This window comes from Pelobates fuscus, chromosome 13 (genome assembly GCF_036172605.1).
Source record: "Pelobates fuscus isolate aPelFus1 chromosome 13, aPelFus1.pri, whole genome shotgun sequence".
Classification (NCBI taxonomy): Eukaryota; Metazoa; Chordata; class Amphibia; order Anura; family Pelobatidae; genus Pelobates; species Pelobates fuscus.
The window spans coordinates 105,246,481-105,272,235 of record NC_086329.1 but is presented as its reverse complement, the minus strand read 5'-3'; the positions used below and the strand labels follow the sequence as shown (position 1 = coordinate 105,272,235).

The 25,755-nt window shown below is 43.8% G+C and overlaps 1 protein-coding gene across 1 annotated transcript; it reads left to right on the top strand.

The window, feature by feature from the left end:
- Window positions 1-583: 583 nt before the first annotated feature.
- On the top strand, window positions 584-24,715 carry LOC134583435 (extracellular matrix protein 1-like). The gene is made up of 6 exons (XM_063440347.1): window positions 584-706; window positions 18,544-18,839; window positions 19,154-19,624; window positions 21,096-21,316; window positions 22,666-22,753; window positions 23,719-24,715. The coding sequence occupies exons 1-6, from the start codon at window positions 640-642 to the stop codon at window positions 23,914-23,916; spliced, it is 1,341 nt and encodes a 446-aa protein (XP_063296417.1). The 5' UTR covers window positions 584-639; the 3' UTR covers window positions 23,917-24,715.
- The last annotated feature ends 1,040 nt before the right edge of the window (window positions 24,716-25,755 follow it).

Genomic DNA, 25,755 nt, shown 5'->3' with positions numbered 1-25,755 from the left:
TAAACTCGTTTGTCTCCTACACTCACAAAACACTCAACCAGCACCCAGACACTGTCCCACCTCTCCTACATCCTATACACACACACTCTTTCTCTCCTGTTTATTTTTACCCCTTCCACAGAGATTGTAATGTGTTTAAGGAAGGCCTTCTCCACCTCTTGTCTTTGATATAGTCTCTATGTCAATTACTTAAAAATGTTGGTGTTCTGTAAATTCTAATAATAAGTGGAGCAATCTGCTGGAACATTCCATGGTGACTGCGTCACATGAAGAATTCCCTGAATCCTGAATCCCATTGTGTTACTGTTTACTGTCTGTGTTTTCACACATTGTGTTTGTGGTCAGTCAATGCTGCATTGTGATCATCTGATACATTGATTCTCTCAGTATAGGGTCATTAAAAAGCCAGGTGGAGGAGGGATGGGGGCTGCTATCTGGATGACATTGGGTGGGTCTCATAATCATTGTATCATCAGCACAGGTGGTAAAATCCCAAATCAACACATTGTGATTACAGCACAGGGGGTGTGACTGCAGCCTGGTGAGTGGGGTGTGGAATCAGCTGTTTAAATCCTGGGACAGACAGCTAGGAGACTTACTGGGACATCACTGCTCTCCTGATCTCACTGAGCTTCCATCATGGACCTCTTTCTGGTGTGGATCCTGACTCTCCAGCTCTCAGCCTTGCTGCTCACAGGTCATGCAGGTAAACCTTGTTATTCAGATCCAGTCAAGGGGGGGCATGGGGCACTATATAGACCATATTACATGCAGCCATGGGGGGCAGACACTGGCAGGGTAACTTACGGGCTTCACTTCCTATAAAAGCAGATTTACCTAATATTGGAGAGGGGGGTGTAAGAAATAGATTGCAGTTTAATTATTGGTGACCCCAAATATGTCATGATATAATGGGGTTTGTCCTGGCCCTGATCATGATTGGGTTAATTGTTGATCTTGTTTTGTTATTCACTCCAGAACCTGCTTGCTAACCAGCAGATAAAAGGATAATTCACACAACTACATTTATAGAAATCTTTGTTTATTTTCTCATCTTATTCTAAAACATTAAGTAGGTGCTGCAGTTTGTAATATAATCTCCTGTTTGATCCTATAAAAAGCTGTTTATTCACTGCCTATTGTTTTTACATGGTGAGAAACCTGTAGAGTTACTGACATTGTAACACTTTCCACACCGTTTCTACTCACTGTGTGTTCATCAGGCTCTGCCAATCCTGGTCTTTTTAAATTAACCCATGGGGTGCCAGAGGAATTCTTACAGTCCCCCCTCTCCATGGGTTATTAGTTAATTGTTGGTAAAACACAGGTTAAAATCCAGAGTTTCCATCTGTGACCTCATTTTATCTAATTGGGTCTCCAAATAGGACAGACTGATCAATTCTATATACATCATCATTTTACCTTGAAACCTCCTGCAATTGTTTAACTCCTTAAGGACACATGACATGTGTGACAAGTCATGATTCCCTTTTTATTCCAGAAGTTTGGTCCTTAAGGGGTTAAATTATTGTAACCGCTTAATCCTGGTATTGTTAGTCTAACAGAGAATGTCCATTCTGTGTTTAAAGGTCCCATTGTGGGTGGATGCAGATGGTTAGTTGGGAATTCTACAAGAATTTGAAATTTCTGACAAATTTAACTTTTCCTATTAGTCTGTAGGAAGGCCTATGTTATCACAGTCCTATACTAGTAAGAATCTCTCAATTAAAACAGTAACTCTGTCTGATAAAATGTTATAATATTAAGTGCAAGTGATTTAACTCTGGACCATTTTGTTAAAAATGCGGATTTTTATTTTTAAAGCTAGGTTATAGTTTTGTTATGGTACTTTTTGAAAGTAAACCAAAATGTTCAAATGTCTATCTGTTCCTGTCCAAATCAATAAAATTAAATTGCGTATATACGCTGAAGTAATTAAGTCTGACACACGAGGTTCAGGTTAAAATAACTTCGAGAAAGTTTATTGGCAAGTGAAGAAAAAGCGGGCGCGCAGGCCCTTTTAAGAGGCATTTTGCGTCATCATTGATTATTAGAATATCAGCAAATAAACATCATCAATTGGATTAATTGTTAAGTGACGGGGTTAGTGTCTTACCTATTGGTTCGTAAAATTAAGAGGTTAGTCCCGTGCCCACCCATCAGAGGTGGGATTATTCTGGACACGGGTGGGGGACAAGGGGGTCCTAAGCGTCATTTTACACGGTCAATGATATCAGGCTTTATGTCCAGGTGCAAGGTCTCTTATGAATAGAACATTTCATTACTACTGTGTTCTGTGGCCTTCAAACTGTACTATCTTACAAGCTCTAAGGAGTAGCCAGCAAGTCTTAAGGAGTAGCCAGCACCTCCTGGTACTTGTCCTTGAAGGAAACACAGTCTTTGTCTACTGTATTAATTGGGTTGAGAAGTTCAGTCACGTAATGTAGTTTTAAAATGAACAAGTTAAGTCATGAGGACAAAATGGAGGATTGAAGAAGTCAGGTTAGGAGGACAAAATGGAGGACGAAGTCACAGTATAAAGTTAAAATGGAGTTAGTACAATAATTCAATACAAGTACAATAATAATTTTTAATAATTCCACATCAGTCCCCCCTATTAAATGTTAGATTCTAAGAGATAAACTTTATTATGTTAGTATCAGAAGACGTGTTAACCCAAAGGCACAGAAACCCCGCGGCCGCTAGCTAGATGTTAATGCAAAGTGCAAGGCTGTCCCTAGATCTGACCCTAATAGGCTAACCATCCGTCAGTATGGCTCTCGAACGCTTCACACCCAAGGGTATCCCATGGCAGCTAACCCACCACTTCTCCACATGGGGCCTTTACCATTCACTGACAGATGCTGTCCCTAATCTAGTCCCTTCCTAGAATTCCTGCACTTTATCAACAAAGGGGATAATTTGCAGCGGCAGACAGGGTGAGTTGATGTCTTGGAATTCTTGGTCATCAACTTCGAGATGGGTCAAAGTGGGTGTTGCTTGGTCAACAGTCTTCATGAGGGATTTTCTCAGACATGGGAGGACACAACAAAAGAGAAGAGCAAAGATAAAAAGAAAAATTAGTATAGCCATACCAATCTGCATTAAAGCCTTTTGCCATCCTGTCATCCAACCAAACCATCTTTCCCAGGGATCTTTTATCCCAGAATTCCTTTTTAACTCTTCAGACAGGTCATTTAATTTTTCTATAGCTAGTGTGACTTTACCATTAGGGCCTGTGTTTTCTGGGATGTAGGTACAACATGTCATAGTGTCGGGCAAAATCTTACAAACCCCTCCTTTTTCGGCTAAGATCATATCTAGGGCCATTCTATTCTGGAAAGTCATTTGGGATGTGGCCTGCAACTGTTCGGCCAACCCCTGGAGGGCGTCTCTGGTGTAATTGACAAAACGCTGTTGATTATAATAAATGTAATTTATCCAATTTAGATTCTTGTTTGCGGTAACTATGGTAAAAATTGATTCAAATCCTGCAGCAACTTCATCCCTAGCTTTAAACTCATTGGGCACCCCCCTGGGCACTCCAATGGCATCAATATATACATGAGGATCAAAACTTCCTTTCACTGGGACGTCACGTTTAACCTTAGTGTGGCTGAACTCATGGGTGTTGAGGTGTGTGTCAGAAATAATATGTATAGGCATAATGGCCTTAGTCAACGTACACTCTCCCCACCATTCTGTGTCCATTCTGGATCTTAGCTGTAAATCCCCACACAACCAATAAATGTCTCCTAGTGACCTAGTGTGATGTTGCAGCAAGCGTACAGGGACAGTTCTGTATGTAGCACAATAGCCTTTGGAAAAGTTACCTACAAATTTACCAATACCATCGTACATGGCATAGCAAGTGTAATTACCTTTATATACGGTAATACCATCAGGGGGTTTGACATCTTTGGCTAGAAGAGGATACTCCTTTGTCCATGCAATACATATGGACCTGTTAAAATTATAGTGATAGGCAAAAAGGCTTAAAACACATTCTTCTATATCTACGGGTAGGATTAAAGGTACGGTACCCAGGTGAGGCCGGGCACCGCCACACACATAACATGCGGTTCTATTATGCTTATTAGCATTATATTTCATCCATTCTAACCATAAATTTACATCATTAAAACCTGTTTCAGCGGCCATGGTATCTTCAAAAGTGGGGTTAGCAATGGCCATCATGTCCTGAAAGGTCTGGATATGAGGTTTTAATGGGTTAGGGACCATATGGGTGGCCCCTTGCCACTCAGAAGAGTTGCACATATCTTTTAGGTAGAAATGCCCTAACTTTTTATAGGAACCCTTTTTCCAATACATTCCCATCACATATTGGTCTGCATCTGTTGGGCTTGGATGCTCAATATTAAGAATTAATTTCATTGGTGTACTCCCTCCAGGCTTTCTTAAAGTCATTCTCTGGAGAAGCGATCTACCATGATCATCTACTTTAGCTACGGCACTTTTTGGTTTGTAACCCCAGGCAGGCCCGGCATTCCACCCCGCCGCCCCCCAATGGTCACAATTGTGCCCCCATTGCTTGTCAACTACACAAACATATGGGTCTTTCGAATGAGGGATATCTCTATAGATGCTCTGGATTTGTGGTGTGGGAAATGGGCATTCTACAATATCACAGTAGTCAAAGGTATAAGTAGCCACCTGGGTGCATGATGAATTATACCAGAAGGTGTACCCACTAATGTCTTTGGTAATGGCTACTTGCTGGGCCTTCATAAGGCTAATTAAGGAGAAGATGTACCAGAGATACATGTTTGTGCGATATTCGCTTCCTCTGGGGCAGGAGATTTCTTGCAGTGGGAAGCGTGGATCCAATTTGGCCTACCGGCCAATTTGACGGAGGTTGCGGTAATCAGGAGAACTTGGAATGGACCGTCAAATCTCGGTTCTAGGGTATTTTTCCGCACAAACTTCTTAACCAGGACCCAATCTCCGGGGAGTAGGTTATGGGAACCTGTATCCAATTCGGGATCTGGAATTGAAGAGAAAACTTGGGCATGTATTTTGTTTAGGACATTTGCAAGTTCAGTTACATAGTCTACTAAAACATCTGATTGGAGTTGCAACTGCTGCGGATAATAACAACCTAGTCTAGGTGCTGTCCCGAATAGAACCTCATATGGGGACAGTGAATGCTTCCCTCTAGGTGTGTGTCTAACACTAAATAGAGCTATTGGTAGGCTTTCTGGCCAGGGCATCTTTGTTTCTTGTGACATTTTTAACATTCTGGTTTTTAGAGTGCCATTCATGCGCTCCACTTTACCACTACTTTGTGGGTGGTAAGGGGTATGGAAGGCTAGAGTCACCCCTAGAGCAGTCCAAATTTCTTTAGTCACAGTTGCTGTAAAGGCTGGGCCTTGATCACTCTCAATAACTTCTGGGAGTCCGAATCTACATACAATATCTGTAAGTAGGCGCTTTGCGGTTGTTTTTGCAGTGATATTGGCCACTGGGTATGCCTCTGGCCATCCTGAGAACATGTCCACTATGACTAGTGCATATTCATGGGGCCCACTCTTGGGCATTTGGATGTGGTCAATTTGAATTCGTTGGAAGGGGTACATGGGCTTTGCCAGGTGTTTCGCAGGCACCTTAATTGGTCTTCCTGGATTGCATTTTGCACAAATGACACAGGCTTTGCAGAAGTTGCTTATCAATGTTGTGATTCCGGGTGCTTCATAATACTTCTGTATGAGGGCGGCCATCAGTTCTTTTGACAGGTGTGCAGGCCCATGTGCCCATTGGACCACTGCTGGGTATAAATTTCTGGGAAGACAAAATTTGAAGTTGTTGTAATATATTCCGTCCTTTTGGACAGCTCCTTTCTTTTTCCATTTCTGGATTTCCTCAGGAGTGACTGCAGCTTGCTGTTCTTGTAAAATTCGCAAATCAGTAGGAAGAGTTTGCAAAGCAAAAATAGGGACTTCTTCTTCTTCTTCTTCTTCTTCTTCTTCTTCTTGTCCGGACACTTCTTCATCCACTTCCTGCAGATCCCTGGCCGCTAACTTAGCAGCTTGATCAGCCAAATGGTTGCCCCTTGCTTCATCTGTATCCAATTTCCCGTGGGCCTTAATTTTCAAAACGGCCACTTCTTTGGGGAGTAGGAGGGCATCCATTAGCTCCTTGATTGCAGTGCTGTGTTTGACTGGTGTACCGGCGGTGGTAAGAAATCCTCTAGTCTTCCAAATTAGGCCGAAGTCATGTGCCACACCCAGAGCATATCTTGAATCTGTATAGATGTTGGCACGTTTTCCTTCGGAAATTTTGCATGCTGAAGTCAGAGCTTGTAATTCAGCTTCTTGTGCAGACATTGTTGACGGTAAGGATGATGATTTAATAACTTCATCTGTTGTGGTTACGGCATATCCTGTGTGATATGTTCCTCCTTCATCGGCATATCTCGATCCGTCCACAAACAGGGTAAAATCCGGATCTGGTAATGGGTTCTCATGCACAGTTGGTAAGTGCACTGTTTCCATTTTCATCTGTTCAAAACAGTCATGAGGTGTTTCTGGGTCATAATCATTCTTTATGACCAGATCTTGAAATTCCTTTTCCAGGAAATGGCGTGGCCATGCTTCTAGGAGGTCAGTTGTTGGGTATTTGACAATACCACTTTCCTGTAGCTGTTCTTCATTCATGGTGGCCCATAGTTTTGCCATAGGCCCAAGATCATTCCATGACCTTGTCTTCAACTTGGTAACAGGAATATGTGGGATAGCAGTATCCCAATGACGGTAAAGGTAGTTAAGTTGTTGAGGTAGCTGGATCAAGACCATGCTATTGCCTTCAGAGTCACAATAGAAGTCTTGTGCAGTGAGCTTTACATCGGTCCGGTGGTAAAGCTCATCTTCATAGCAAGGTTCAGGAGTAATGTTCGGTTTGTACCACATGGTACAGAAGGCGTGATCTGGGCCTTCACAGAGGGGTTTTTCGCCTTCATAAAATGTCAAATGTGGATGCATGACTTTCTTGATACATCCACAGAGCAGGTGAATGTAGGTTTCATCCGTGATAAATCCATAATAGATACCCCCCTCAGGGAGTGGAAGAAGAGTGGACGGATTAAGCACTTGACATCTTTGGATGGAAATGTTGTCAGGCAAAAGAAGATGACACTGTAAGCGCAGATGTCTGGCTGGAGACACGTGCTTGAGCTGGACTTGGTTGATGATGGCAGAAATGTCATGAGGGGCCAAAACAACCAGAGGGTGGCCTAGGACCAGGTCTGAGGTTCTTTCTATGAGTTCTCTCGCAGCAAAAACAGCCCTGAGACAGGAAGGAGTCCCTCTGGCCACAATGTCCAGTTGACATGAGAAGTATCCAATAGGCCTCTGGCGGCCTCTTGAGTCATTAGTTTGGGTGAGGACTCCTGTTGCATGGCCTTGTCTTTCAGAGACGAATAATTTGAAAGGTTTGGAGTAGTCAGGTAGGCCCAAGGCAGGAGCTGAAGCAATGGCACGTTTTAAAGCATCGAAATTGTCCAGGGCGTCATTGGTTAGACAAAACGGGTCAGACTTAAGAGCGTCATAGAGAGGTTGCATAAGCAGAGAGGCTTCTGGGATCCATGCTCTGCAGTAGGAAATGAGGCCTAGGAAGGCATGAAGAGACTTTGAAGTCCTTGGAGGTGGAATGTCCAGAACAGCTCTTACCCGGTCCCGAGTAAGATGTCTGGTACCTTGAGATAGGCAATGTCCAAGGAAGATCACTGAAGATTGACAGAATTGTAGCTTGATGAGTGAAGCTTTGCATCCCTGTTCTGCCAAATAGGAAAGAAGACTGATTGAACACCTTTCAGTAGTGGGAATATCATCTCCACACAGCAGTAGATCATCCACATACTGAAGCAGGACAACTTCTGGGTGCTCAGCTTGCCATGGGTCAAGGATGGTGCCCATGGCCTTTGCAAATTGACTTGGAGAATTTTGTGCCCCTTGGGGCATGACAGTCCAGGTATACTGCTGCATCTCATGAGTGAAAGCAAACAGGTATTGACAGGATGGGTCCAATGGGACACTGAAAAAGGCATTAGCCAGGTCAATAACTGTGAAGAATTTTGCAGATGGTGGGACTCCAGAGAGCAGAGTGTGAGGATTTGGTACAAGAGGGGTGTCCAGGACGGTAGCTTCATTAACGGCACGGAGATCCTGGACCATCCTGTACTTTTCCGGCTCACCCTTTGGAGTTTTCTTTTTCACAGGAAATAACGGGGTGTTGCATTCAGATTTACATTTGACAAGGGCACCCTTCTCCAAGAGTGCCTTGATGTGGACAGAAATTGCAGCAGACTGTGCTGGTTTTAATGGATATTGTGGTTTTCTTGGTAACTTAGCTCCTGAAATAAGCTTTACCACCACAGGGGGAACATTTAGGTGACCTATGTCCTCTGGGCCTGAGGACCATAACTTAGCGGGCACCTGTGTTTTTAATTCCTCTGGGAAATTGGACCTTAATTCTGCTGCCTCCTCACGGGGCTTTTCTAAATGCAGCATCAGAGGCAAAGAGCATAGGGCTGAAGTGTCTGATACAGACAGAGGTGTAAACATTTCTACCTGCCCATCCGGGGTAAAGGTGATGGATGCTTGCAGGCGTGAGAGAACATCAGCACCTAACAGGTTAATGGGGCATGTGGAGGATACTACAAAGCGAGCAAGCAGGCTAGAGCCAACTCGTAGTGGAGTTGTTAAAGGGCTACGTCTTGGCTGGCCATCCACTCCAACACAAGAGACATCAATACTGGACAGGAAGGATGGGTCTGGCAGGTCTTGTTCTCGTAGAACACTACGGGCTGCACCTGTGTCAACTAGAAATGTAGTAGGATGGTCTTCAATGGGCAAAGTCACTGTGGCAAGTGGCCCTCCCTTATCCCCTATAGACGCTGCCATTACAGGGGTTACAGACACAGGCTTGCCAGTTTCCTAATCATCTGGTTCTTCAATAATTGGAATCTTTTTCTCGGTCCTGGGGCAGGCTTAGAGAACTTTCTGGGTGCCCCAGGTTCCTTTTTAGGTTCCGGACAATCACTTCTGTAGTGTCCCTGAGCCCCACAATTAAAACAAGTTACATCCTCTAACTTGGCACCCTTGGTGCCAGAGGTGATGGGGGTAGCGCGGGCCACCATGAGTGGAGCTGGATTGGGTCTTCTTGGGGTCTGAACAGATTCCAGACCTCTAGCAACTAAAAGCAGGGTATCCAAGGGAACAACCTTGTATTCAGGACGTGCAGCAATGATTCCTTTGCGTATAGAGTCTTTAACACCTTGGACAAACGCACCTGACAGCATTTGTGAATGAATCTTATCTGTAAGATCAAACCCCAAATCTGTGAACATTTGATACAGTCTTGCATGAAACCTTTCCACTGATTCTCCTTTATCTTGAATAACATCAGTAAGGCCAGCAGCCTGATCCGCAAGTTTGTCCTTAGCCCATTCTCTTAATTGGGTGCAAAAAGTTACTCCAGAGGGGTAATCAACATCACTGCTGAGCAGATCTGTACTGAGGTGTCGGGCCATACTTGGCCAATATGCATCCCCTGCTTTGATAGCACAAATGCTCAGTAAATCACGCCATGCGGCGGAATAAGTCTTTTGAATTTGAACTATCCCTCGGTAGAAGGGCATAGGCTGCTTTTCTGGGTCAGGGAGTGATTTCATTAGAGCACTAGCTTGAGTGGGATTGAAAGCAACATATTTAGGAGGGGCCTGTTCTCCCCGACCCTTGTGGCCAAAGGGGTCATCGATAGAACGATGAGTTGGGGCTCCCGCGGCAAGTTCCGATGAGACATGGGACACCCTGTCCATCTCGTCATCATCGAATTCTATGATATTGGCTCTTTTGCGCGGTGCAGGGCCCGCATGAGGTGAAAGGATCGGTGGTTGGGAACGAGCCCCGGATGCAGGGGTGGCTAGCGAGTCATAACCTGGGGATAGGTAGTCACCGGGAATTACCGGCATCAGGGCCGAACTGGGGGCCGCCATATTGGTGGCCGGAAAAGGTGTTACATTAGGGTTAAGGGAAGGAGTGGCGGCCATGTTAGATGTGGGCACACCCGGAGCAACCTGTGCCGGACTGGGCATAACCGGAACTTGGGGAGTGGCTTGGGGAAGGGGTAGTGGATATCCGGGGTAGGGCAGGGCCATGGGATATGGGAAGGGGTAGGGCCAGGCTGGGGAGGGAAAGGAGGTGGGGTATTGGACTGGGGCGGAGATGGGAGGGGACGGAGAGGGATTGGTAGGGGTGGGTGTAGAGGGAGGAGCCGGGGTGAGGGTGGACGAGGTGGTTGGCTGGGCGGATGCAGAGGGGAGGGGATCATTAATGGAGAGGGATTGTAGGGAAGGGATGGCAGATGAAATGGTAGGGGAAGGTATAGCAGGTAGCGTAGGGATGGATGAGGATGATGGGAATGTCAAAGATGGGGAAGGGGAAAAGAAAGATCCATCAGAATTCAGGACCGGGCAGACAGGGGAGGTAATGGGATGGGTGTTAGGAGGATTGGGAGTGGGGAACATAGTCGGCTGGCTATCACTTATGGCTGACTGAACCTTGGGGATAGACATTCCCTGGGCGCCGGTTTTGGGCGCTGGCTGAGGGTAGACCCCAGCAACACAATTATTATGATACACAAACAATTTCACACCTTTGTGATTTATCTCTTCCTCAACCCAACCTTCTAGCTGAATAGCCTTCGCTACTCTATACCATGCTTCAGCAGTCTTTAATAAACCATTATCTGTAAGCTTGCCTTTCTTTTCTGTCAGTAACCTACGCCAACTTTCTGGTTGCAATCTTCCACATGTCGGTACAGCAATTTTACATACTTTTGCAATCTTTTCAACACCTTTAACCATTTCCTCACCCTCTCTGTCTTCGACTAAATCACATGCTAACCAGCCCTTACTGGGCTTGTTTAAATCCTGTCCCATAATCCCTTTACCCCTATACCAGCGTCCTAGATATAGGGAGAGAGAAGGAAAACTGAACAAGAACGTCTACAATGCTCGACTGCCACCCGAGAATCGTGGGATTTTCTCAGGTGCGTCTTCCCAAAACGTAGACTAGTCACTGAATCCGCCTACCCGGGGTGGTAGACACGGATTGGAGCGAGGTGAGAAGTGTGTGACCAATCACTTCTCTTTCAAGAGAAATGGGAGTGGACAGTATAATAATATAGGAAGTTTAGAAAAGATGAAAGGCAAGGAAAAATCCTTAGAGACAGACACAGGAGTTCATGAGACTCCTAATAAAACAGACAAGACAACAATACAATTGAAATACAGTGCATGCATTACAGTTCAAATAAAATCAACAATAATCCCTTTCCTTCTACATGTGCTTACTCCAAAGTCACCTTTCTCAACCTCGTAGTGTCCCCGCTCGGAGAACGACTTTCATAAGTCTCACTACCAGCGGCCAAGGATAACAGCTAACACCGGTCCGAAATCCTTTCCAGCCTCCCTCTACTCTGCAGTCCACAATAATGTGGCCACGTCTATCCTCATTCCCGTAGTGCCCCTATAAAACCCACTTTATAAGTCTCACTACCACGTGATGCGAAAAACAAGCAATACCTGCCTGAATTCCCCCAGGAAACAAAGTCCCCTGCCACAAGGCTAAGTCTCCTACCACGATTAAATAATCAGTGGACCTTCAGCTCAACTAGAGCCGAAGGGTCCGGGTCAGGACGTCCCCAACTCAACTAGAGCTGGATGGTCCGGGTCAGGACGTCCCCAACTCAACTAGAGCTGGATAGTCCGAACGCGCACAGTGAAGCTAGCTAGGCTATCAAAGTGACACAAACTTGGATCACAGGAAACTATGATTCTACACAGATCCCACAGTTCCACAAACTTCTTTTTCCTTACAGCCACAGCCACGAGGCTCCTAAAAGAAGTAAACAGGCAAAGAAGACCCCCCAGGAACACATCCACGGGTCAACCCCCCTTTTTCCTTACAACCACAGCACCGTGGTTCCTAAAAGAGGTAAAACAGGCAACAGAAGACCCCCAGGAACGAATCCACAGGTCCACCCCCCTTTATCCCAAAAGGGGTAAAATACAAACAGACAGACACACTGAAGACCCAGGCAAATCCCCTCAGGTCCACCCCCCTTTATCCCAAAAAGGGGAAAACAAGCAAGACAGAACCCCAGGCAAATCCCCTGCAGGTCCACCCCCCCTTTATCTCAAAATGGGGAAACAGGCAAACAATTCAAACACAATTCAAACACACCCAGGCAACAGACTAAAATTGCAGGTAAACAAGTGAGTAACGAGACACCGGGCAAGATATTACCTGTCTTTGATGTCCTCCCGGGAAGCAGTCACAGACACGTGGACGGGTCAATCAAAGGGGCCGGAACATACCGGTGGCTCTGCAGAAGTCTCTACCGTGTACTTGGAGGTGATCAGTCTCCCTTCCTACCCCCAGGATTCCCCCGTCCAACAGCATCTTCCTTAGGACGGCTCACCGGCCAGAGGCCATAGCCCGATGCCCCACGTTGGGCGCCAAGTTGTTATGGTACTTTTTGAAAGTAAACCAAAATGTTCAAATGTCTATCTGTTCCTGTCCAAATCAATAAAATTAAATTGCGTATATACGCTGAAGTAATTAAGTCTGACACACGAGGTTCAGGTTAAAATAACTTCGAGAAAGTTTATTGGCAAGTGAAGAAAAAGCGGGCGCGCAGGCCCTTTTAAGAGGCATTTTGCGTCATCATTGATTATTAGAATATCAGCAAATAAACATCATCAATTGGATTAATTGTTAAGTGACGGGGTTAGTGTCTTACCTATTGGTTCGTAAAATTAAGAGGTTAGTCCCGTGCCCACCCATCAGAGGTGGGATTATTCTGGACACGGGTGGGGGACAAGGGGGTCCTAAGCGTCATTTTACACGGTCAATGATATCAGGCTTTATGTCCAGGTGCAAGGTCTCTTATGAATAGAACATTTCATTACTACTGTGTTCTGTGGCCTTCAAACTGTACTATCTTACAAGCTCTAAGGAGTAGCCAGCAAGTCTTAAGGAGTAGCCAGCACCTCCTGGTACTTGTCCTTGAAGGAAACACAGTCTTTGTCTACTGTATTAATTGGGTTGAGAAGTTCAGTCACGTAATGTAGTTTTAAAATGAACAAGTTAAGTCATGAGGACAAAATGGAGGATTGAAGAAGTCAGGTTAGGAGGACAAAATGGAGGACGAAGTCACAGTATAAAGTTAAAATGGAGTTAGTACAATAATAATTTTTAATAATTCCACATCAGTTTAACATGCTATTTATACGTTGCTTATCAGAGACCGACCATGATTTCTACTGAAAAGCATGTCATTGTCAGTCCAATCGGCTGAGTTGATAAAACCAGCCATCTTGTGTTTCTCTGCGCAGTAAAGGATGCTGGTAGATGGCTTTTTTTTGTTGTTTGTTTTTATTCAAAACTATCCACTTGGCTTTGGGGAAGGTTACTTTTCCAGTGGCAGCGGACAAATTAAAGTGCTTGTTTTGTCAGATTTTCTAGATGGTTTTGTGTAGGCAAAACAGAATATTCAAGGTTATAATATTTAAAGAAAAAACTATTGTTACCATAACCACTTCATCAGAATGAAGTTGCTAGGGCGTGAAAGTCCCCAGGCACGGACTTAACCACAGGGGTTAAACCAGTAACAGATATCTGTAGGTGGGGGTTGGGTTTGACATATTCTACTAATGGCCCCCCCCACACTGACTATGTCTGAAGCAGGACACTAAATCCCCCTGTTTATTAAAGCCCCCCCCCCAAGTCAAGTATTAAATGACTGACCCTGTTGGTGAAGGGAGGGCGGTGAACATTGGTCTGTCCACACCATTCTTTAATATTGAAAATGGCAGACTGGCCACCAAGGCCACAGGATGGACCCTCTGAGGTGACTCGTCGTGCGGAAACCAACCCTGAAAACGTAACTGAAAGGTTTGCGGCAGTCATCACAAAGTATTACCCAAATAAAATAAATATTATAAAATAATCAGAATGTTGGATATTGCAATCCAATCCAAGGCTTGTTGCCACCTTCACTTCCTGTGCTGTTTCGGTGTTTACACAGCAAGCTTGGTGCTTAATATAGTTTAGATCTTAAATATAAAGAAAGAGAACATAATCTGTCCTAATTAACTGGGATCCTAAAATCTAACGTTTACTAGGTATGGTTAAAAAAAAAAAAGGTAAAGTAACCTTAGACCTCATGGATACAGGGGATTGGGGAAATATAAACAAGGGATAACCATTTATACTAACAAGAGCTAATATAAAGCAGTGAATGCCTTTCACAGAGCTAGTTAAACAAAAAGATACTTCGTCATGAATCCAAAAAGGTAACTATCTGAAAGTAGCTGTTATTGGGGGGGGGGGCACTATAGTCACCTAAATTACTTTAGCTAAATAAAGCAGTTTTAGTGTGTAGATCATTCCCCTGCAATTTCACTGCTCAATTCACTGCCATTTAGGAGTTAAATCACTTTGTTTCTGTTTATGCAGCCCTAGCCACACCTCCCCTGGCTATGATTGACAGAGCCTGCATGAACAAAAAACTGGTTTCACTTTCAAAGATATGTAATTTACCTTAAATAATTGTATCTCAATCTCTAAATTGAACTTTAATCACATACAGGAGGCTCTTGCAGGGTCTAGCAAGCTATTAACATAGCAGGGGATAAGAAAATCTTAATTAAACAGAACTTGCAATAAAGAAAGCCTAAATAGGGCTCTCTTTACAGGAAGTGTTTATTGAAGGCTGTGCAAGTCACATGCAGGGAGGTGTGACTAGGGTTCATAAACAAAGGGATTTAACTCCTAAATGGCAGAGGATTGAGCAGTGAGGCTGCAGGGGCATGTTCTATACACCAAAACTGCTTCATTAAGCTAAAGTTGTTCAGGTGACTATAGTGTCCCTTTAACAATAAAACAGTGTGGGGGGTGCAAGCCAAAGAATATAATATATATATAATATATATATATATATATATATATATTACACTTAATAGTTGTAAGTTTTGAAGTTAATCTGAAAGATATAACATTACATACATAGCATAATACTGTATGTGTACAAATTAAATATATATGACACAGGTAATGGGTCACTCACGATATATAGAGCCTAAAATAGCAGGCTCTAGCTGTCATCACTTTTGAAAAATAAGCTTTTTCAAGCTTTCCCCACGATCTTCCTGTATTAGCTGATGTCCTTCCCCAGATGTGTAAAAGATGAATGGCAAACCAGGATCAATAGAGTATAAGAAGTATTTACTCAAATAAAATAAACATCAATAAAAGAATCTGGCACAAGTTTAATGCCGAAACAGCCAATCAGGAGTCAAGATCTAAGTCCGCTCTGCTTCCAGTTAGCTGCTTTTGGCCTTTAACATGAAATTCACGCCAATTCCCACTTTAGTAAATAACTCCATTAGACGTCTAGTGTTAAGTTGGTTTTTTGGTTACAAAGCGATGTTTGACGTTTTTTCAGATCTGTGAATTATGTTTGTTCTCTACTCATTTTGACTAATTCAACAGGATGGAAATGTCTAGATTTTACTTGGTTCAGGATTCCAATAGGGGTGCGGATATCTGGCGCGGTTATTCACACTGTGTGACGGACGGCGACTTTTCAAGTTGGTGTGACTCCAGACTGGACACACAGATTTGACTCTGTATTTTTTTTATTCATGTACAGCATGGGTCCTCAAACTCCGGCACCCCCAGATGTTGCTGAACTACAATTCCCATGATTCTTTGAATTACATAGCCAGAGAATCATGGGAGTTGTAGTTCAGCGACATCTGGGATGCCGGAGTTTGAGGACCCATGATGTATTGGAATATTTCTATAAGGCACTAATGCCTCCGCAATACGTGGGTGATCCCATGTAAAGTGAATTTACCAGGTGTCGGGCACTCTCTGTTGGAGCGGTGCCTAACATAACAGATCAGGATGCCGGGCTGCTGGCCTTGCTGCGCACATAGTCTAGGGCAGGCATATGCAATCTTTGGCACTCCAGATGTTTTGGACTACATCTCCCATGATGCTTTGCCAGCATTATGGGGTGTAAGAGCATTATAGGGGATGTAGTCCACAACATCTGGAGTGCCGAAGGTTGCCTATCCCTGGTCTAGGGACTCTATGTAAATCATATTAAGGCAGACATCCAATGGTTAAGATCTGCATGAGAGGGAGTTGAGGAGCCAGTAAGTTCGGCAGCAGGTACCTGATAATGCATTGCTTGCTGCCATAATAGTGGGCCCAGAACTGAGCTGTAGGCTCAGGCTGCTATGGCTGAGGGAAGGGAGTCCGCCACTGTGACGAAGTGCCCTTCGCCCCTTGGGCCTGGAGAGGACTGCTTGCCAGCCTCTTGCCATGTGATTATGGTCACTGGGAGATAGGGCCGAATACGTTTTTTAAAAGGGCCCAAACAGAGTGCATGTCACTCATTCTGGCCCTTTAAACACAGTGGGGCCATTCAGTTCTTGCCCTGTGTGAGCGGTGATACCCCCAGATAGCCTGCCATGGAGCCTATTCATATAATGAAAGACTTTAGCTCCATGGCAATTAAACTGTATTCCTGTGGTCTGGGTGCCATTCACCTAATAATGTGCACCCAGACCTGAGCTATCTGGGGATATGTAACATGTCTGTGTTTGGTGTAATAAGAGTAACTTTATATATTTTAAAACATAATCCTGTATTTAGGTCCCCACATGTGTAATGGAGTTTTGTCTTTGACCTGGGAGATAATTGGATTACTTCTCCAATTATCTCCAGGGCAGAAGGGAGGAAGCCAGGATGCATTGTGGGGATGTTTTACTTTCACTGTTTGAGCCAGGTTAAAATACTGCCAGCCAGGGGGAACAAAAGATACTTTTACTAACTTTTGAACCCCTGGTCTGATTCATGCCATTTTTTTAATATGTTGTTCCCCTGAATGGATTGATTGTGGATATGTATTTTTATGTGAATGTGATGTATGGTTTTAAAGTTACAGAGTATGTGTGGAAACTGTATTTTTACTGTGCAATACTTATGTTAATTGCTTATCTGAGGGGAGGGGATGTGTGGGTTGTACTGTTACTTGATTGGTTATTTTATGCCTCCCCCTGGGTGTGTCCTGTATGTGCACAACCGTAATAAAAACCAGGCTGGGTGTGCCAGCACCTCAGACCACTGCTTGACCCTCAACACGGAGCCTTGTCTTGTTCTTGGGGGGGATTCACTGTATGCTGTTGGAGATTGATTGCTAGGAGTGTAAGCTGATGTATGCTTTTCCTGTTCGTCTGCTAGCAGCTATTCGTGAGGTTCCAGTTTGGAGTGCTATTTTGTATCCAGTTTGGGAGTTTGGTGTTCTGCAGTAGCTGTGCCTGTCTCTCAGAAAGGGGCATATGGCCTAAACGGATTTTAACCCCTTGTCTGATGAAACAGTCCGTTACAGCCACGTACTTCACAAAGTGATCCTCAACGCTGCATCAGGGAAAATGGTGTCCTGCCAACAGCCTCTGAGAGCCCTAATGGCGAGCCATTGGGTAGGCCTGTCTTTTCAGGCGGCTTCTTTGCTACCAGAAAAACAGGCATTGGCAACTGTGGGAGCTGTCAGATAGCCAATGACGGTGAAGCACAGCACTTCTCATAGAACTTAATCAGATTTATGGACAAATGCCTGAGAATTTTTAATTTATATATTTTTTTTTTTTAAATAAAACGATTCTTAATAAAAAGAGTGGGGTGGGAAACTGCAGTACTAATAATTAAAGGTGTGAGTTTACACACAAAAAATAGAAACGCGGAAAATGAATTTTCTGTAGTTTAATAAAAAAAACTTTTCTTCTACTATTGGCAGAAAAGCTGGGACCTGCCCTGTGGATATGCCTCCACTACCTTTTTATCAATAAAAGACCAGGAAGCGTAATGATATATTTTACCAGGAAAGATACATTGAGATTTGTCTCGTGTTCAAGTATGTCCTGGGTCCACAAATCATTGCATTCTTACAATAGGGTACAATAAAATACAAAAACAATATTAATACACAATATATACAAAATTTAGCACAGAACAGGTAGGAAATATATAATCAGTCATGACAGGTGCATTCTGTTTTGAGGGATCTCTTAAAGGACTTTAGGCTTAGGGAAGATTTTAAAGTGTGCGGGAGGTCGTTCCATAATTGCGGCGCTCTGTAGGAGGAGGCTCGGGCCGCTTTCTTTTTGTATTAAACTGTGGACAGAGTATTTGTTAGCTGTTAATTGTGAGGGTTTGTTTTATGTAGTAGCAGTAAGCATTTGATAGCACATGTTTATTATAGGGCTGAGGATAAAAGGTCCTATTGAAATCTCGCACAATGGACCAAATATTCGTAATAAATAAGAGAACTGTCCCATTACATGTGTATCCTGCAGTACTCCAAGGCTGCCAGTAGGGGGATTTATTTTTATTGAATGGAGTTCTTCATTCTTGTTTGAAGGATAAACTATTTTATGTTATTGTTTAACAGTTCCTGAACCTGTCCAGACTCTACGAGGTAGAGCATTTCCTCAATGTGGTGACCGACCCTGCTCTGTTGAACCTTCATCAAGCAACCTGGCTGATTTCCCTCCTGGACGGCCAAATCGTGGTAATATTGGGAACATCTGCGATGCAAGCCGCCAAAAACCTGTGTATGGGAGCCACAACCTTCCTCAGACTGGATTTGCCCATCTCAGCCGGCAAGGAGATGCAATTAATGATCTTGAAGATGGCAATGCCAAATGCTGTCAGCAGTCCAATAGACTGACCTGTGCGGAAGGTGTAGTAAGTAGTGTGCATGTGTGTTCTCGAGTCTGCAACTTACCAGAGTTTCAGGAAAGAGAGTAGGTGGCTGTACGGGCAGGGCTATTAATTACAGTGCCTTCTTTTAGCTCATTTGAAATTCTCAATGTCACTAAACTATATTCTGTTATGTTATTTTCTGTCTGATCTGGGACAAGAATAACCTACTGGTTGTACTCGAACAAACTTGTTGGAGTTGTGTATAGTTATCTAGAGCGTAAAAGATGCCACATGTAGTTGGTCAGGATTTACCTCTGAGCACTAAATCTCTAATGATTTATGTTTCCCCTGTCTAGTGGAAGAGTACCCTGGAAGCATTTTGTCAGGAAGAGTTCAGCGTAAAGACCAGACCTTTTCATTGCTGCAAGAAACGTGGCTCCGAAAGAGAAACTTGCTTCAGTTCTGATGCTCCTAACCCAAAGTACATCTTTCAGTCCATGCAAGTTCTGGTTCCAGAAATCGGAAGCGCCGACCTGCCTGCAGTGGGAAGTCCTAGAAGCTTAAAACCGTGCCCTCCTAACTCCCCAAAATGCCAGAAACGCGGTAGTGATGGTCTGCCTGACCTGTCCTTCCCACCAGGAGAACCCAAATCAAGCACCATCCAGAATATCTGCAATCTGAGGAAGTTCCGACCCATTTACACCAAGAACCAGCTGCCACAAAGTTCATTTGGCTCTTACAAACGCCAGGCACAATCCATCAATCACCTGGAACGTGAATTCAAGAAATGCTGCAAGGATGAAAATGTGATCTGTGCGCACACTGCGGTGAGTGTTTAACGGTTACTGGGTAACATTCTGCCTCTAATATGAGAAACTATATACTGTCATTTCACAGAACATAACATTCCACTACTTCACCAGAATTGCTATATAAGTTGCAACGTTAGCATTTCATAGTCATTCCTGGGCGTCAATAACGCTACATTCTACTACTCCCAGAGTAAACCCGCACACTAAGAATACTGGGAATAATTTGGTGTGGGATAACTGCACAGATAGGAGGAATAAGAGATATTCAACACATAGCAAGTAATTTGCCTCTAGTTTATGCATTGGGCTTGGCAGATCACCAGTTTATTTTTTATTACTTGGTATGTGTGTGATCCATTGAGAACTGGATCACTTCAAAGCAGGGGTAGGCAACCTTTGGTAATCCAGATGTTGTGGCCTACATATACCATAATGCTATTACAGACATGATGCTGGCAAAGCATCAGGGGAGATGGAGTCCACAACCAGTGGCGTACATACCGGGGTTGCGGCTGCGACCGGGCCCGGCCCACCAGTGTGGCCAGCCTCTTCTCCTGGGGGGCCCAGGAGCTGGCCACCTCAGGGCCCTTCCTAGGCTGGCCCTGGTGTCACCGGGCGGCCAGTCCTGTGGGCGCGCGAGAGAGCACTCTCCCCCTCAGCGTGCTCTGCCCAGCTCCCTTGTGCGCCGCGTACTGATGCGGGAATGACATCCTATTCTGGCTCCGGCATCAGTATGTGGCGCGCGAGGGAGCTGGGCAGAGAGCTCCTGCGCCCGCCCGGTGACCGGCCACCCAGCAGCACCACTGGACCCCAGGGAATCCCCTCAGCTCTCCCAAAGGTAAGGGGGTGGGAGATTAAATTAAAAAAAAAAGTGAGTTTGTGTGTTACTGTTGTTAGTTTGTATGTCTGTTAGTGAGTGTTTGTCAGTGAGTATGTCGCTGAGTGTGTCTGTCAGTGTGTGTGTTTTAAAACCCTTTCAGCACTTTCCTTTCTCCAGAGCAGGACTCCCTTGGAGCTGGGGATCCCTGCGCCCCGATCCGCCTCTCAGCTCCGCATGCGCGGCAAGAGCCACGCGCGCATTCAAACCACCCATAGGAAAGCATTACTCGATTTTCCTATGGACGTCCAGCAGTGAGAATTGCGGAAGCGCCTCTAGCGGCTGTCAGTGAGACAGCCACAACAGGTTGGATTAACCCTCAGTGAAACCTAGCAGTTTCAGAGAACCTGTTATGTTTTCAGCTGCAGGGTTAAAACTAGAGGGACCTGGCACCCAGACCACTTCATTGAGCTGATGTGATCTGGGTGTCTGTAGTGGTCCTTTAAGTGTGTGTGTGCATCTGCACACACAGTTTAAATCTCTAATATCCCTCTCTGTTTAGAATCTCCGACCCCTTTATTTCTAGCCTTTACACATGGTGATAGAGCTGTCTGAATTCCCTGCACGGTACTAACCCTGAGTCTGGGTCTTGGATTTTATAACCCACAGTGGCAGAAAGTTCTGCAGAAGTTCTGCTCAGAGGAGCAGACTGTTAAAACCAGACAAAACGAATGCTGCGTGAAGCAGGACCGAGCCGCTATGTACACCTGCTTCGCAAGCCAAGCCCCTTACCCCAAGTACGACCGGGAAGTGGAGAGCGTGAATCTTGGTAACGTGACTGTAGACAGCCTGCAAAAGCTCTGCGGAGGCTACAAACTCCTTACTAAACAGTAAGTACCACCCCTGCTGGGAGGCCGGCAACTGACTGCATGACATGTTCACAGGCGGATCCTGGGATCCGTTAGTCCATTTCACCTTTGCTAGTTCCTTTATTACTCCAGTAATACAGAGAATGTTTGACCCTATTTATGAAGCCTGGTGTTGTCTGGAAAAGCTAGCCGTGACCCATGGTAATGTAGACTTGTGAGTGAAGCGTGGCTGATTAACCCTTTTGCGGCCAACAAGGGCTCTGATCAATCCTTCTTCCTTGCACAAAGGCACTTTTATTTGTCTGCTGTCTCACACTACACTTGAGCCCTATTGCAAAATCTGTAGCTTTATCAGGATTCGGTCATGTTTGTATTCAGATCTGCAATTTTCGAGCATACAAATTCACAAGATATTTTTTTCCATTTTAAAATGTTATATTACATTTACTGGGTATTCTAACATTTCTATAGCTCATCATACATAGAGACTATTTCCTTTTGTTTTAAAAATGGTGTATTTTTCCTCTGACTTGGCTAGTTAATGACCAGTGACCAGTAAGAACGAGGTTACTAGAATCACATATTGAAAAGTAAGGACAACGTGTACGGTTTAAATTGTTGCTGCCAATATTCTGTATTTCATTCTGTCCAGGGACAGAAGCTGTGCTTAGAACATTCTAGGTTTATTCCTGTTCTGTTACAGCAGGGCAGTTTTACAAATGGAGGTTGGGTAACTGTATTCTCCTATTGCTGGGAATTATAAGAATTGGTCAACAGCACCTGTGCATGCGAACAATGAATTACAATGCCCCATCCCATAATGACTTGGTATAATGCCTTAAAGGCACCATAGCCACTGTCATAATATTGCAGTGGTTATGGTGCAAGGAGACTTGAGGCGCTCTCCCAAAACCCAAAGCTGCCACCTTTTAACCTCCAACATTATGACAACTCGTTCCAGCCTCGGATATTCAGATAACCTGCTAATGTTGGAGAGGAGTTAAGGCAGTCTCTCATTGCTCTCCAAGGATGTTGGTGAAATCGTTTCATTGTTGTGCTGGTGGCTTAGAGGAGGAGGGTAAAGTTTAGGTGGTGAGTTTGTTTTTGTCAAACCACTTAGAGCACCATTTCCTGTTTGTCATATTGTTTAAGACTCCACAACAAGAAGCAGATTGATGCTCTGTAATGGTACCTCCTACTGGCTGTGTGTAAGATACAGTACCATTCTGTGACGCTGGAGAGGAATAAGTTCCTGTTAGTGGGTTAGATGAGATACTGTTCTATTTAATTCCCGGTTGGAAATTTAATGGGTTTTTATTTAAATATTACCCAGAGGAAAATCCGTTCTTACCTGTTATTCTCTCATTCAGAAAGAAGATTGTACAGCTAACGCTGAGCCTGAGAGGGTCCTGCTGTAATTTGCCCCACGATGCCTTGCTGCAGTGCGCCAGTGTGCAGGTGAGTGAGTGGTCAGATAAGTTCTCCGCAGACCATTGTCAAACCGCGAGCTTCCAGTGGATCCCCATGTGCTATCACAAAGGGGTTTCAGAAAGAGAACAGGGAATTGTATCATTAAGGCCAGTGCAGCGCAGCTATAAAAATCTAATTTAATTTCAATCTTCCAATTCTCTGTTGGTGAATAAGCCCCCTGATCATGTTACTAGTTAGGTGTGTGTATCATTGACATGTATGTAGAATAATTAGTCTGTCACCCTTTCAAAAAATGTGAGTATTTCATAACGAAAGTGTTTATGAACCATTTACACTAACTGTAATAGAATTTTATTGAAATTAAAAAAATGAGGACCAATTTATTTTTGTACAGCATGAGGATAAAAGGACTGTACTAGAGATGTAGCTTCGGCATTGAGTTATAATTCCCCATCATCGCTAGTGATGGGTATAATAATCCAGTTGCTTCCTGCAGATCACGATACTTAGTCTATTGACATTTGGTGGATTAGGTGCCAAGAGCCAAAGACATACTGTACCCCCAGGCCCTTGCACCCCAAGTGGAAATGTCACTAACGGGGTCTTTGCAGAAATATGAAAGACCCTAAAGATACCAGAGCCATTTTAACGCTTGCTGTACTGTGTGTCTGATGTACATGGATGGTTGTATTGGAGACACTTTGAGCACGCTGACCTGTACCATAGGGATCATGAGAGTGAGTTACCATAACAAGAAAGTATAGCAGAGGTAAAAGTGTGGTGTGTGTGGGTTTATTTATTTTGTTTTCCAGGGGGTGAATAAGCCATGAACGGTCAGTTCTCTAGACAATGACTATTAAGGTTAAAAGGCACAATGGTTGTAGTTGAGAGTGTGGTTAGGAGAACTCTTAATAACTGTGCTGAGCTGACACAGACTGTCCATATTCCTGTAAGATAATCGGTTTATAAAAGTGTTTTTGTTTTTCTTGTAGAAAGCGAAGTTTATAGAGACTATCTGCAGCTCCAAGAAAGCCGTGTGGAATGACGCTCAGAAATGCTGTAAGAAAAGCAATGAGGAAAAGGCAGGGTGTTTCAATTCCCACCTGCAGAATGTGCCGTTGGTCGTGTCTCAGCAGAAGAAACCGGAGAAATTAGAATTAAGGAGAACATTACAGGGACCCTCCTCCTGAATCAACATTTACCTAGAGGTTTGGGACACGGAGGGCAAGTGTGCACCCTGACTTTATTTAGTTCACTCTCACACGTTCCGCGGTTCACAGACCAGGCTCCAACTAAACCGTTTGCATGAAGTAGTTTATTGACTCGTGCAAGAAATGCATCATTCTTAATGGCAATCCTGACGATCCAATGGACACTGCTTATGTGTAGCGATTTCACTATATGGATGCATTGACCAAGGGTAGAATGTGCCAGCATATTGCCAATACAGTTAGCTGGCACACGGAACTAACCTTAATGGAGAATTCAAACACTGAAATACCATGAGGGTTTATGCATTGCCTGAGGAAATGGAAAACTGTTAATTCTCTTTATTAGGTTTTGAGATCTTCTGCCATCTAGTGGCATTGAAACTACTTTTCATTTCAGTTTCACTTGGAGTAAAGGGCGAAAGATCCCATTTGTTTTGATAAGTTTATATATAAAATGGGGTAGTCTTTCACTCCAGTCCACATTATTTCTCATTCATAGGAGAACAGGGTTCAGTCCGCAACGGCAGAGAATTGAAGATTGAATTGGAGAATTTTTTTTTTTTTTTTTTTCCTGGCTAGACTGTTATAATAACTGGACTACGTGGCTTAGAATTCGCAATGCTTTCTCTCCGATCTCCAAAAACCTTAAACTGAGACATACGTCTTACACCCACCATTCCTCTCTACCCTTTTGAAATCGCCTAAAGTTTGTGTCTTCTCTCTATAATTTGAAGTATCCGAATACTATTATCTTTGAAGAAAATCTCAGGAAATAAATAACCACAAAAACATAAATATTTTTGCACTTTTTTTTTTTTGTTGTATTTTCTGAGATGTTTGAAAACCAATACAAATCTATAGACAAACTAAGAATGTGTTCTATTAGCAGATTGAGTCCTCAGACTGACCTCACTGCTTACAGCTGGTATGTGGGAAGTGATGTAGATAGAACTCCGAAGCAGTTGTGATTTCCTGCAGTATATTAACTTATGGTCTATGGAGGATGGGTTAGTTAAAGGTATGGCATTGCAATAAATATTCTGCTTCCATGTTATTGCACAGCTGAGGGGGAACTCAGTTCCAATATAGACAATAAGCAGGTTTCGCTCGAGTAGCTTTTGTATTTAGTAATGTTTTCCTTCTGAAATCCCCATTGTACAGCACTCCAGTTAATGGCAGTGCTATATAGTGGATCATAGCTCAGGTAGGGTTCTTGGGGGAAGCTGAGACAGATGTCCTTTGCGTAGGACCTTTTCATGCTTTCTCTGTTGGTTAATGTAGAAGGAATTGCTGTATTGCATCAATCCACGGAGACTCGACGTGGCTTCCAGCGCGTTCAGTGAGTTACGTGGTTTGTTTCTGTCTGCACGGAACTGTAGATAATGGAGTCACCCTGATTACACGACAATACACAGTCAGAGGCATTGAATGGAACAGAGCAGTTTCCAAATCAAACTAAAGGTGTAAACTGTACAGAATGGAACCAGGTGAGAGATTCTGATAATGATACATTCTGCTCACGGGGGTTACTGACAGCCACATAACCCTTTGTAAGATCTATTCATTGCTGTATATAATTAAAACAACTGCAGCCAACTAGTTCAACATACAGAGAAAACTGTGAAGGAGCCGATTGGGATTTTTAAATTGCATCATCTGTTAAAGGGGCTTATAGCTGCAGTTATATACTAAAGTGGAAATGGTCAGGAAATTAAAGAGAATTTCAAAGTAGCTGAACTGGCAGCAGAGCTAATGTGGAGATCTTTTTCCTTAAATGTTACTCCAACACTTAACTTTTTGTTTCATTTTAAATGAATA